General features: G+C 38.7%; 1 protein-coding gene across 4 annotated transcripts in view; it reads right to left on the bottom strand.

Annotated features, from left to right (window-relative positions):
* INVS (inversin) overlaps positions 1 to 13,338 on the bottom strand; it is a 174,632-nt gene that overhangs the window by 70,593 nt on the left and 90,701 nt on the right. For all 4 annotated transcript variants that reach the window (XM_047699044.1, XM_047699046.1, XM_047699045.1 and 1 more), the window contains exon 8: positions 9,431 to 9,602. In XM_047699044.1, coding sequence (XP_047555000.1) covers positions 9,431 to 9,602 — 172 coding nt within the window. The remainder of the gene's footprint in view (positions 1 to 9,430; positions 9,603 to 13,338) is intronic.

The raw sequence follows: 13,338 nt of genomic DNA, 5'->3' as shown, positions 1-13,338 counted from the left end.
AATAAATAAATAAATAAATAAAACTGGTAAGAGTTGAGCAGTTCTGACTAAAGCAGGGGTGGAGGGTTGCCCACTTAAGTACCCGCCCCTCTCAGCAACACTTTAAACACTCTATAGAAACCTATTGTTCTGAAAAATATGGCTTGGAAAACCCTGGACTAGGTTTGATTTTAATGTACTTTCTAATTTCAAAATTCTACAATTGTGTGATGTGGTGTGAATATGGAATGAATACTGTTCAGATTTAAAAAAAAAAATACCAAAATCCGACGAGGCAAAAGATAGAATTCATTTTCTTATCAATTGAAATTCCCCATTTCTATTTGCATTTATATTACTTTAAAATAACTTTAGATTTAACTATTGTTGCTCCCTCTTTGAGAAGGTATCACAAATTTACAGAGGAGCCCTAATTTTTTTTAATTTAACTTTTTGTTATGGAAAATTTCAAACATATCCAAAGAAAAAACAGTAATCTAGAGAACTCAATACAGCCATTCCCTAGCTTAAGGGACAATCAGCAGATGCCTGGTCTTGTTTCATCTAACTGCCATCCCTTGTCCCCACTTTTGTTTTGAATAAAATTCTAGAGTCCTAGACTTTCATTTGTAAATATTTTAGTACAGTCTATCTAAAAGACAATGTTTTTCTTTTTTAAAAACACAATCACAGTATCAGTCAGGGTCCATTCAGGAGACAGAAACCATGCCAGATACTTTAACAGAGAGTTCAAAATAAGGAATTATTAGCTATGGACCAAAGAAGGAAAAAACCAAAAAAGGAACACTAAGGGATCACAGAGGTAGTACATGCAAAAGACAGCCAGCAATTCTAGGACCGTGGGAATGAAAAGAAGATAGATTATTAAAACTTAAAAGCCTAGAAGAGGAGCCCTGTGGAGGAACAGGAAACCAGCAGACAGGAAGTTGTAATCCCATTCTTCCAGCTTTCCAGGTTCCCTCTACTGCCCCCTACAGGAGGATTCTAACAGGGCACCTACTGGCAAAGCAGAAATGGGCTCCACAGAGTCCTAGCCTTGGCATTGCAAGGAAAGGCTAGTCTTATTATTGTACCTAAAAAACATTAACAAGGAGGGTTTTGGAAGATGGCAGAGAAGTAGCAGGCTGAGCCTACTTCAGGTAGCAGGAGATCAGCTAGATAGCTTATCTAAAGATTGCAAACACCTACAAATCAACGGGAGATCGAAGAGAAGAAGAACAGCAATTCTAGAAACAGAAAATCAACCATTTTCTGAAAGGTAGGACTGGAGGAGAAGTGAATCCAAAGCAACGGGAAGATAGACCACAGGGGAGGGGCCGGCTCCCAGCAAACGGCGGAGCAATGGAGCACAAAATCAGGACTTTTAAAAGTCTGTTCCGCTGAGGGACATCGCTCCAGAGGCTTAACCGGGGTGAAGCCCACACGGGGTAAGTGTGGCCTTAGGTCCCGCAGGGTCACAGAAGGATGGGAGGTGTCTGAGTGTCGCATAGCTTGCAGGTATTAGACTGGGGAGGCCGGCTACAGAGACAGAGCCGAGGAGTGAGCTCTAAGCCTGGGGTTACCTTGAACCAGTCACAGGCTTGGTCAGCTTGGAGCGCGGCTGGAGGCCAGGGTGATGGGAGTAATTGGGCGCTGTTCTCTGAGGGCACACTGAGGAGTGGCTCTTGGCTCCTCCGGGCCGGAGACCGGGAGGCCACCATCTTCATTCCTGTCCTCCAGAACTTTACGGAAAGTGCTCAGGGAACAAAAGCTCCCGAAAGCAAACCCAAGCGGATTACTCAGCCCGGCCCCTGGTAAGGGCAGTGCAACTCCGCCTGGGGCAAAGACGCTTGTGAATCACTACAACAGGCCCCTCCCCCAGAAGATCAACAAGAAATCCAGCCAGGACCAAGTTCACCTACCAAGGAGTGCAGTTTCAATACCAAGGAGAGCAGCAGAATTCCAGAGGAGGAGAAAGCAAAGCACGGAACTCATGGCTTTCTCCCCATTCTTTAGCCTTGCAGTTAATTTAATGTTTTTTTTCTTTTTCAATCTTTTTTTCTCTTCTTCTGCCAATTTTTTTTAACTTTTACCTTTTCTTTTTTAACGTTTTTAAACTAGATTATCTAATATATATATATATATTTTTTTTTTAAGATTTTATTTATTTATTTGACAGATAGAGATCACAAGCAGGCAGAGAGGCAGGCAGAGAGAGAGGAAGGGAAGCAGGCTCCCCGCTGAGCAGAGAGCCCGACGCGGGACCCGATCCCAGGACCCCGAGACCATGACCCGAGCCGAAGGCAGCGGCTCAACCCACTGAGCCACCCAGGCGCCCTATTTTTTTCTTTTTTATATTTTTTCTTTATTCGTTTTCTTTTTTTAATTGTTTCTTTTTTTTTTTTTCTTTCTGAATCTCTTTTTATCCCCTTTCTCCCCCGTCACGATTTGGGATCTCTTCTGATTTGGTTAAAGCATATTTTCCTGGGGTTGTTGCCACCCTTTTAGTATTTTACTTGCTCCTTCATATACTCTTATCTGGACAAAATGACAAGGCGGAAAAATTCACCACAAAAAAAAGAACAAGAGGCAGTACCAAAGGCTAGGGACCTAATCAATACAGACATTGGTAATATGTCAGATCTAGAGTTCAGAATGACGATTCTCAAGGTTCTAGCCGGGCTCCAAAAAGGCATGGAAGATATTAGAGAAACCCTCTCCGGAGATATAAAAGCCCTTTCTGGAGAAATAAAAGAACTAAAATCTAACCAAGTTGAAATAATAAAAGCTATTAATGAGGTGCAATAAAAAATGGAGGCTCTCACTGCTAGGATAAATGAGGCAGAAGAAAGAATGAGCGATATAGAAGACCAAATCACAGAGAATAAAGAAGCTGAGCAAAAGAGGGGCAAACAGCTATTGGACCACGAGGGGAGAATTCGAGAGATAAGCGACACCATAAGACAAAACAACATTAGAATAATTGGGATTCCAGAAGAAGAAGAAAGAGAGAGGGGAGCAGAAGGTATATTGGAGAGAATTATTGGAGAGAATTTCCCCAATATGGCAAAGGGAACAAGCATCAAAATCCAGGAGGTTCAGAGAACCCCCCTCAAAATCAATAAGAATAGGTCCACACCCTGTCACCTAATAGTAAAACGTACAAGTCTTAGTGACAAAGAGAAAATCCTGAAAGCAGCCCAGGAAAAGAAGTCTGTAATGTATAATGGTAAAAATATTAGATTGGCAGCAGACTTATCCACAGAGATCTGGCAGGCCAGAAAGAACTGGCATGATATATTCAGAGCACTAAACAAGAAAAACATGCAGCCAAGAATACTATATCCAGCTAGGCTATCATTGAAAATAGAAGGAGAGATTAAAAGCTTCCAGGACAAACAAAAACTGAAAGAATTTGCAAACACCAAACCAGCTCTACAGGAAATATTGAAAGGGGTCCTCTAAGCAAAGAGAGACCCTAAAAGTAGTAGATCAGAAAGGAACAGAGAAATATACAATAACAGTCACCTTACAGGCAATACAATGGCACTAAATTCATATCTCTCAATAGTTACCCTGAATGTTAATGGGCTAAATGCCCCAATCAAAAGACACAGGGTATCAGAATGGATAAAAAAACAAAACCCATCTATATGTTGCCTACAAGAAACTAATCTTAAACCCGAAGACACCTCCAGATTTAAAGTGAGGGGGTGGAAAAGAATTTACCATGCTAATGGACATCAGAAGAAAGCAGGAGTGGCAATCCTTATATCAGATCAATTAGATTTTAAGCCAAACACTATAATAAGACATGAGGAAGGACACTATATCATACTCAAAGGATCTGTCCAACAAGAAGAGCTAACAATTTTAAATATCTATGCCCCTAACGTGGGAGCAGCCAACTATATAAACCAATTAATAACAAAATCAAAGAAACACATCGACAATAATACAATAATAGTAGGGGACTTGAACACTCCCCTCACTGAAATGGACAGATCATCCTAACAAAAGATCAACAAGGAAATAAAGGCCTTAAATGACACACTGGACTAGATGGACATCACACATATATTCAGAACATTTCATCCCAAAGCAACAGAATACATATTCTTCTCTAGTGCACATGGAACATTCTCCAGAATAGATCACATCCTGGGTCCTAAATCAGTTCTCAACCGGTATCAAAAGATTGGGATCATTCCCTGCATATTTTCAGACCACAATGCTCTGAAGCTAGAACTCAATCACAAGAGGAAATTTGGAAAGAACCCAAATACATGGAGACTAAACAGCATCCCTCTACAGAATGAATGGGTCAACCAGGAAATTAAAGAAGAATTGAAAAAATTCATGGAAACAAATGATAATGAAAACACAACAGTTCAAAATCTGTGGGACACAACAAAGGCAGTCCTGAGAGGAAAATATATAGCGGTACAAGCCTTTCTCAAGAAACAAGAAAGGTCTCAGATACACAACCTAACTCTACACCTAAAGGAGCTGGAGAAAGAACAAAAAAGAAACCCTAAACCCAGCAGAAGAGAAATCATAAAGATCAGAACAGAAATCAATGAAATAGAAACCAAAAAAACAATAGAACAAATCAACGAAACTAGGAGCTGGTTCTTTGAAAGAATTAATAAGATTGATAAACCCCTAGCCAGACTTATCAAAAAGAAAAGAGAAAGGATCCAAATAAATAAAATCATGAATGAAAGAGGAGAGATCACAACGAACACCAAAGAAATACAGACAATTATAAGAACATACTATGAGCAACTCTACGCCAACAAATTTGACAATCTGGAAGAAATGGATGCATTCCTAGAGACATATAAACTACCACAACGGAACCAGGAAGAAATAGAAAACCTGAACAGACCCATAACCAGTAAGGAGATTGAAACAGTCATCAAAAATCTCCAAACAAACAAAAGCCCAGGGCCAGACGGCTTCCCGGGGGAATTCTACCAAACATTTAAAGAAGAACTAATTCCTATTCTCCTGAAACTGTTCCAAAAAATAGAAATGGAAGGAAAACTTCCAAACTCATTTTATGAGGCCAGCATCACCTTGATCCCAAAACCAGACAAGGATCCCATCCAAAAAGAGAACTACAGACCAATATCCTTGATGAACACAGATGCAAAAATTCTCACCAAAATACTAGCCAATAGGATTCAACAGTACATTAAAAGGATTATTCACCACGACCAAGTGGGATTTATTCCAGGGCTGCAAGGTTGGTTCAACATCCGCAAATCAATCAATGTGATACAACACATTAATAAAAGAAAGAACAAGAACCATATGATACTCTCCATAGATGCTGAAAAAGCATTTGACAAAGTACAGCATCCCTTCCTGATCAAAACTCTTCAAAGTGTAGGGATAGAGGCACATACCTCAATATTACCAAAGCCATCTATGAAAAACCCACTGCAAATATCATTCTCAATGGAGAAAAGCTGAAAGCTTTTCCGCTAAGGTCAGGAACACGGCAAGGATGTCTGTTATCACCACTGCTATTCAACATAGTGCTAGAAGTCCTAGCCTCAGCAATCAGACAACAAAAGGAAATTAAAGGCATCCAAATCGGCAAAGAAGTCAAACTATCACTCTTCGCAGATGATATGATACTCTATGTGGAAAACCCAAAAGACTCCACTCCAAAACTGCTAGAACTTGTATAGGAATTCAGTAAAGTGTCAGGATATAAAATCAATGCACAGAAATCAGTTGCATTTCTCTACAACAACAACAAGACAGAAGAAAGAGAAATTAAGGAGTCAATCCCATTTACAATTGCACCCAATACTATAAGATACCTAGGAATAAACTTAACCAAGGAGGCTAAAATCTATACTCAGAAAACTATAAAGTACTCATGAAAGAAATTGAGGAAGACACAAAGAAATGGAAAAATGTTCCATGCTCCTGGATAGGAAGAATAAATATTGTGAAAATGTCTATGCTACCTGAAGCAATCTACACATTTAATGCAATTCCTATCAAAGTACCATCCATTTTTTTCAAAGAAATGGAACAAATAACCCTAAAATTTATATGGAACCAGAAAAGACCTCGAATAGCCAAAGGAATATTGAAAAAGAAAGCCAAAGTTGGTGGCATCACAATTCCAGACTTCAAGCTCTATTACAAAGCTGTCTTCATCAAGACAGCATGGTACTGGCACAAAAACAGACACCAAAACAATGAAACAGAATAGAGAGCCCAGAAATAGACCCTCAACTTTATGGTCAACTAATCTTCGACAAAGCAGGAAAGAATGTCCAATGGAAAAAAGACAGCCTCTTCAATAAATGGTGTTGGGAAAATTGGACAGCCACATGCAGAAAAATGAAATTGGATCATTTCCTTACACCACACACGAAAATAGACTCAAAATGGATGAAGGACCTCAATGTGAGAAAGGAATCCATCAAAATCCTTAAGGAGAACACAGGCAGTAACCTCTTTGACCTCAGCTGCAGAACATCTTCCTAGGAACATCGCCAAAGGCAAGGGAAGCAAGGGCAAAAATGAACTATTGGGATTTTATCAAGATCAAAAGCTTTTGCACAGCAAATAGTTAAGAAAACCAAAAGACAACTGACAGAATGGGAGAAGACATTTGCAAATGACATATCAGATAAAGGACTAGTGTCCAAAATCTATAAAGAACTTAGCAAACTCAACACCCAAAGAACAAATAATCCAATCAAGAAATGGGCAGAAGACATGAACAGACATTTCTGCAAAGAAGACATCCAGATGGCCAACAGACACCTGAAAAAGTGCTCCACATCACTCAGCATCAGGGACATACAAATCAAAACCACCATGAGATATCACCTCACACCAGTCAGAATGGCTAAAATTAACAAGTCAGGAAATGACAGATGCTGGCGAGGATGCGGAGAAACGGGAACTCTCCTACACTGTTGGTGGGAATGCAAGCTGGTGCAACCACTCTGGAAAACAGCATGGAGATTCCTCAAAAAGTTGAAAATAGAGCTACCCTATGACCCAGCAATTGCATTACTGGGTATTTACCCTAAAGATACAAATGTAGTGATCCGAAGGGGCACGTGCACCCGAATGTTTATAGCAGCAATGTCTACAATAGCCAAACTATGGAGAGAACCTAGATGTCCATCAACAGACGAATGGATAAAGAAGAGGTGGTATATATACACAATGGAATACTATGCAGCCATCAAAAGAAATGAAATCTTGCCATTTGCAACGACGTGGATGGAACTAGAGGGTATCATGCTTAGCGAAATAAGTCAATCGGAGAAAGACAACTATCATATGATCTCCCTGATATGAGGGAGAGGAGATGCAACACGGGGGGTTAAGGGGGGTAGGAGAAGAATAAATGAAACAAGATGGGATTGGGAGGGAGACAAACCATAAGTGACTCTTAATCTCACAAAACAAACTGAGGGTTGATTGGGGAGAGGGGGGCTGGGAGAGGGGGGGTGGGGTTATGGACATTGGGGAGGGTATGTGCTATGGTGAGTGCTGTGAAGTGTGTAAACCTGGCGATTCACAGACCTGTACCCCTGGGGATAAAAATATATTATATGTTTATAAAAAATTTTAAAAATTAACAAAAATTCTGTAATATCAAATATTTAGAAAGTGCCCATACTATCCTGATGGTTTTATAATTTTTTTATAGCTTATTTGAATCAAGATCCAAATAATGTCTGTATGTTGCTGTTGATGAGAACTCTTTTTCATGGGAAGGAAAAACTACCCTGTAGAGGGATGATGGAGAGAAACTCATTTTTAAAGAAAAGAAATGTCCGGAAGGCATGGCTGACATATAATAAATCCCCTTAGGAGAATGAGCAAGGGAATTAATGGATCTGAGAACAATTTATGTCTGAACTCTAACTATGGTGCACGTCGGAAAGATACCTTTGGTTAAAAGGATGGAACCATCCTTGACCATACTTTATTAAAATACATGAAAAAGTTAAACTAAAAGGAAAGCTAGTGAGAAAGTGAAAGGCTACATACTAATGAAGTCTGACAAAAAATGAAATGTTCACTCCATTTATAAGTTCAATGTCCTACATGTCTGCACTATATCCTTCTTTAAGAAGCTTAAGGTCTACTGCAAAGCTTTGCTAAAGAATTACTTTTGACGGTTAAAGCTTTTATTAGAATTGATATTACCCAAAAACTTTGAAAAAAAATTTAGAAGGGGTGATGGTTTAGGTATAGGACAGAGATTATTAGGTATAACCCTGCTCCCCACTAAGTGCTGTATCAGTAGTTCTGGAAGCCAAGAAAGATCTTATCCAGGACAACTGATAGGTACAAATGGCTCTACTATGTTTCTACAAATACGAAAACATAACACCGAGAAGCTTGACACTGAGTTTTTATTCTGTTCTGCATTGTTGTGCTATTGTGTGATCGTCTTTCTTTTTCAGACTTGCAATTAGGATACAAGGTAGGGACTTCCAAGCTGACAATGAAAGCTAAAAAATTCATACCTTTCTTATTAACCAATGCACAAAGTGCTCTCTTATTAGAAAAAGAGAAAAAGAAGCATCTACGAGAGCCTTTGATGCAAATCTAACGCGAAGCTCTGAAGCTTCAAGAGTCATGGGGGCTCATCTCTAAAATGGGAGATTTGGAAGGAAGGAATGTTCTTCAAATCTGAGAAAAGAGCACATTAAATGAGAATGGTGAGAACGTACTTAGATATGTTATTCCTTAAAATATGATTCTAAATTTTTGAAAATATAATTGATAACTACTAAATATACATAGTTTAAAGTACAGGCTTATGGTTTTTTTTACACAAAGATAAATAAGAAGAGTTCCTATAATCATGTCTAAGGAGTATTGAGAGTTTTATTTTTTAAAAAGATTTATTTATCTATTTTAAAGAGAGAGAGAGAGAGCAAGTTGAGGGAGGGAGAGAGAAAGAATTTCCATGGGAAGCCTGATGCAGGGCTTGATCCCAGGATCTTGAGATCATGACCTCTGGTAAAATCAAAAGTCAGATGCTTAACTGACTGAGCCACCCAGGCATCCCAAGAGCAAGCAGAGATTTTGTTTTTGTTTTTTTAAATTTTTATTTAAAATCAATTAATTAACATATATCATATTATTATTTTCAGAGGTAGAGGTTAGTGGTTCATCAGTTGCATATAACACCCAGGAGCAACCAGAGTTTTAAACCAAATGCCACCATTCATCTGGTGGAAACACAAACTAAATTTAGCTATCGAACTTGGAGGAAATAAAACCTTTGGAGTGATATCCTGGTAGCTGCAACTTAACAAGTACAATTGCAAGTTAAACAATATTAGAACAGGAACAATGCTTTCAGGCACTACTGTATAAGTTTTAGGGCACCTACCCACTTTGGAACCCGAAAGAAAGCAAACCAAAAGCGTCTGCCAGTTCTTACCTGTACCTCCATACTTGTCTGCCATGTTAATATCAATGTCAGATTTTAAACTCAGCATAGTCCTAAGGACATCATCACTGCCTTTTCCAGCAGCCCACATAAAGGATGTTCTTCCTTCGAGGTCTGAATCATCTTTCACTGAAGGATGTTTTAAAAATACTTTAACTGTTTCCTGTAAGAAAACTTCATTAAAAAAATTGAGACAAGAGGGTGGCATTTTCTATGGTTATAAAGCCAGTGGTATATGTGACTTCCACTAAGACACAAAGTATTTTTCCCTGCTTTTGAATCAAATGAAATTATCTTTTTATGAATAATGAAACTACAATTTCCATTGAAGGTAACAATCCTCTTTCTTTGTATGTTAGTATTAGTTTCCATGTATCTCAAACACATAACCTAACTCCCTCATTCAACATCCTCATAATTGAGAATGATCGTCCTCAATCAAATTTTAAAATTTTATGACAGTTAAAAGACTAACAAGTATTCAGTGTCATAAGCAACATTAACCTATAGGTTATCTTGGACATTCCATGCAGAGACCTGTATACTCAGCCATGCCTACAGAGGAGGTTAATACATTCTCTCGTGGTTTTGTTACTATAATGTAAAAAATATTCAGTGCATTTATTACATTATTATAAATTTAATTATTTATTTAATGCATTTATGGCATTATTGTTAATAATGATGTGTGACTACTGAGAAATGCAGTGTTCAATTCATTTAAACAAATATTTATTTAGCAATTCCTGTATACAAGGTCCTTCCTCTATGGAATCACACAAAAATTAGGACCCACAGTAATTCTAATAGTACCTGACAATTTTATTGTCTTTTTTTTTTTTTAGTTTCAAGTTTTTATTTGCATTCCAGCTAGTTAACATATAGTATATTAGTTTCAGTAGAATTTAGTGATTCATCATTTATATACAACACCCGTTGCTCATCACAATAAGTGCCCTCCTTAACCCCCATCAACCCATTTAGCCCATCCAACCCCCCACCTCACCTCTGGCAACCCTCCGCTTATTCTTTATAGTAAAGAGTCTGTTTTATGGTTTGCCTCTCTCTCTCTTTTTTCCCCCCTATGTTCATCTGTTTTGTTTCTTAAATTCTACACATGAGTGAAAACATATGATATCTGCCTTTCTCTGACTGACTTATCTCACTTAGCATAATACTCTTTGGCTCCATCCATGTTGTTGCAAGAGGCAAGATCTCATTCTTTTTCATGGCTCAGTAATGTTCTGTCACATGTATGCCTCATCTTCTTTATCCATTCATCAGTCAATAGACACTTGGGCTCTTTGTGAAATTTGGCTATTGTTGATAAGAGTGCCTAACAGTTTTAATGGGGGCTAACATGCACAGCATTTTAAATTGTTTCCTTCCTTGAGCCTCAGATGCTTACAAACTTTTAGGGAGATCATAGTAACTCCTGCTTGGATGGAACTCCTGGCTTTCTTTCAGAAAAAGGAAAATTCTGGAGGCTGTGAACTGGCCAAAAACGTGTCAAGTGTTGGTGCTCAGTACTCTAACGCAGGAAGAAATTCAAGGACTCGCCTCATGCAACCCTTCATTTTCCATATGAAGAAATTTAGGTTCAAGGTCATACAAACATCGATGGCAGATATAGGAGTAGAACTCAGAGCTCAGTCACAGCACGCTTTCCACTGTACACACTGCTTCCTAGTCTTAAAACTCATTGTTGAGCTGCGGAGGCATTACAGTGTCATGCTCCTGGGATCTAGGGTATATGCCTAGTACATGCTAGATTCGAATAAACACATGGATTTTAAAAGCTGATAACTAAGAGTATCCACTACATTGGACTTGTTGATTATGATAGAAATGTTATCATAATTTAAGAAATAGGGCGCCTGGGTGGCTCAGTGGGTTAAGCCTCTGCCTTCAGCTCAGGTCATGATCTCAGGGTCCTGGGATCGAGTTCCGCATCGGGATCTCTGCTCGGCAGGGAGCCGCTTCCTCCTCTCTCTCTCTCTGCCTGCCTCTCTGCCTACTTGTGATCTTGCTCTGTCAAATAAATAAATAAAATCTTAAAAAAAAAGAAATAATAGGTTATATTTTTTAAAAGTTGGTAATGTTCTGGTTTGTTTTCTTTTTACTAATTTGTAAACATTTTTTAATTGGGTATGTTTTCTTTTTTTTTTTTAAATGATCTGAGCCAAAGGCAGAGGCTTTAACCCAATGAGCCACCCAGGCACCCCTTGTTGGGTATGTTTTCTTAACGGTGAGTGTTCACAGAAGTTTTTGTGGGTCTCGTTGTTGCTGTTTTCTTAACAGGGAATTGTAGCCTCTTGAGAGTGAACAGAGTCCAAGAAGATCAAGGGACTTGAAACTGAGCTTAGAAGATTTGCAGAATTATTGAAAAATCATCTCTTTAGTAGGCAGATTATCCAGAGCAAGTATTTTTTTGAATAAACATCCATAATGTTCTGTCATTCCTTTTTACTCCCAACAGCCTTAGTCACTTAATTGCTAGTATCTGTGCACGTGTTAAATTTGGAGCCTAAGACTTGAATTCAAGATCTTGGGCAAGTCAATTAATCTCTTGAAACATTGGCTTCTTCCTCTGTAAATTAGGGAAACCATGTCCTCTCACTGGCTTGTATTGAAGTATGAATTGAATTCTGATTTCCACAGGTTGATGAGGCTGGGCCAGTGAATTTCTTATCTATCTGGAGCAAGAAAGGGTCTGAGATAATAGAATGATGGGAGACAGTAGAAGAAAATGGTTTACCAAAAGTCTGGGTGATAAAGTTTTAGAAATGTCAAGAAGGAAGGTTGCTCTGGGTACCAGAGAGAAAGAAAGTTGGGAAAATAAGATATTTTAGCAATCTGAGTATTTGACGTATTCAGTGATGCATTGGGGAGGTCAGGAAGATGCAATTATGCTCTGCTGACGACAGCATTCTTATAATTTAATGAAACCAAAGTTTTCACTGCACACACCCACACAGAAGGCATAGAATCAACTCGGACTGTTTTGACGTGTGTGTCTTTGGATGAATCTGTAGTTCTTGGTGGCCACTTACTCAGAGAGCTGAAGCAGTCTAGCCGTTACATACTGCTGGCTAGAAGCAGCGACATAATGGATTAGAAAATGCTATGTAAACTATATAAAGGGTGGCAAGGGAAGAATTAGCCATATTCAGTATCTTTGGAAATAATAATTCATATTTTTGCTTTCTCAGCTGTATAATGCATAAAATTATTAGCACTAGCAACAGTAAGAATGCATGGCATTTCTTGTGTACCTGCTCTGTACCAAGAACTACACTAGGCACTGGTCACAACTTTTCTGTAATTCTTACAACAATCCTGAAGGAAAAGATATAATTATCCTCATCTTACATATGAAGAAACTAAGACTGGAGAGGTAAAGAACCTTGGGCCAGGCCATCCAGCCGGCAGAGAGGGGAGTCAGGGCACTAGGCCAGGTGGAACCCGTTCTAAGGCTTTGCCATATTCCTTTCAGGACAATTACGGAGAGCTGAACACAGCGCATATAAAATGTTAGTGCCATAAAATTAACCAGAAATGGAAATATACTTACACAGAACAAAATGTTACACTGAACAGCCAATATAAAACGGTCTTACAATTTCCTATGACTAACAACTTTACAAAGAGGAAGACTAACCCTTGCATCTCAGCCAGAGTTAACGGTGTGAGCAACTGTTAAGATATAATTGGGACACAAACACAGAAATGAGTACGTGCAAAACTGAAATTTGGATAAGATCAGTGGATTGTAGGGATGCCAATTTCCTGTTTATGATACTGTTTCATACTTTTGCAAGATGTTCCCATAGGGGTAAACCGGGTGACGGGTACATGGGATCTCGTTTTATTTCTTACGGCTGTGTACGAATCTAGAA

The sequence above is a fragment of the Lutra lutra genome, chromosome 13 (assembly GCF_902655055.1).
Source record: "Lutra lutra chromosome 13, mLutLut1.2, whole genome shotgun sequence".
Classification (NCBI taxonomy): Eukaryota; Metazoa; Chordata; class Mammalia; order Carnivora; family Mustelidae; genus Lutra; species Lutra lutra.
The sequence above is the reverse complement of the archived record's forward strand: the minus strand, read 5'-3'. Positions and strand labels throughout refer to the sequence as shown.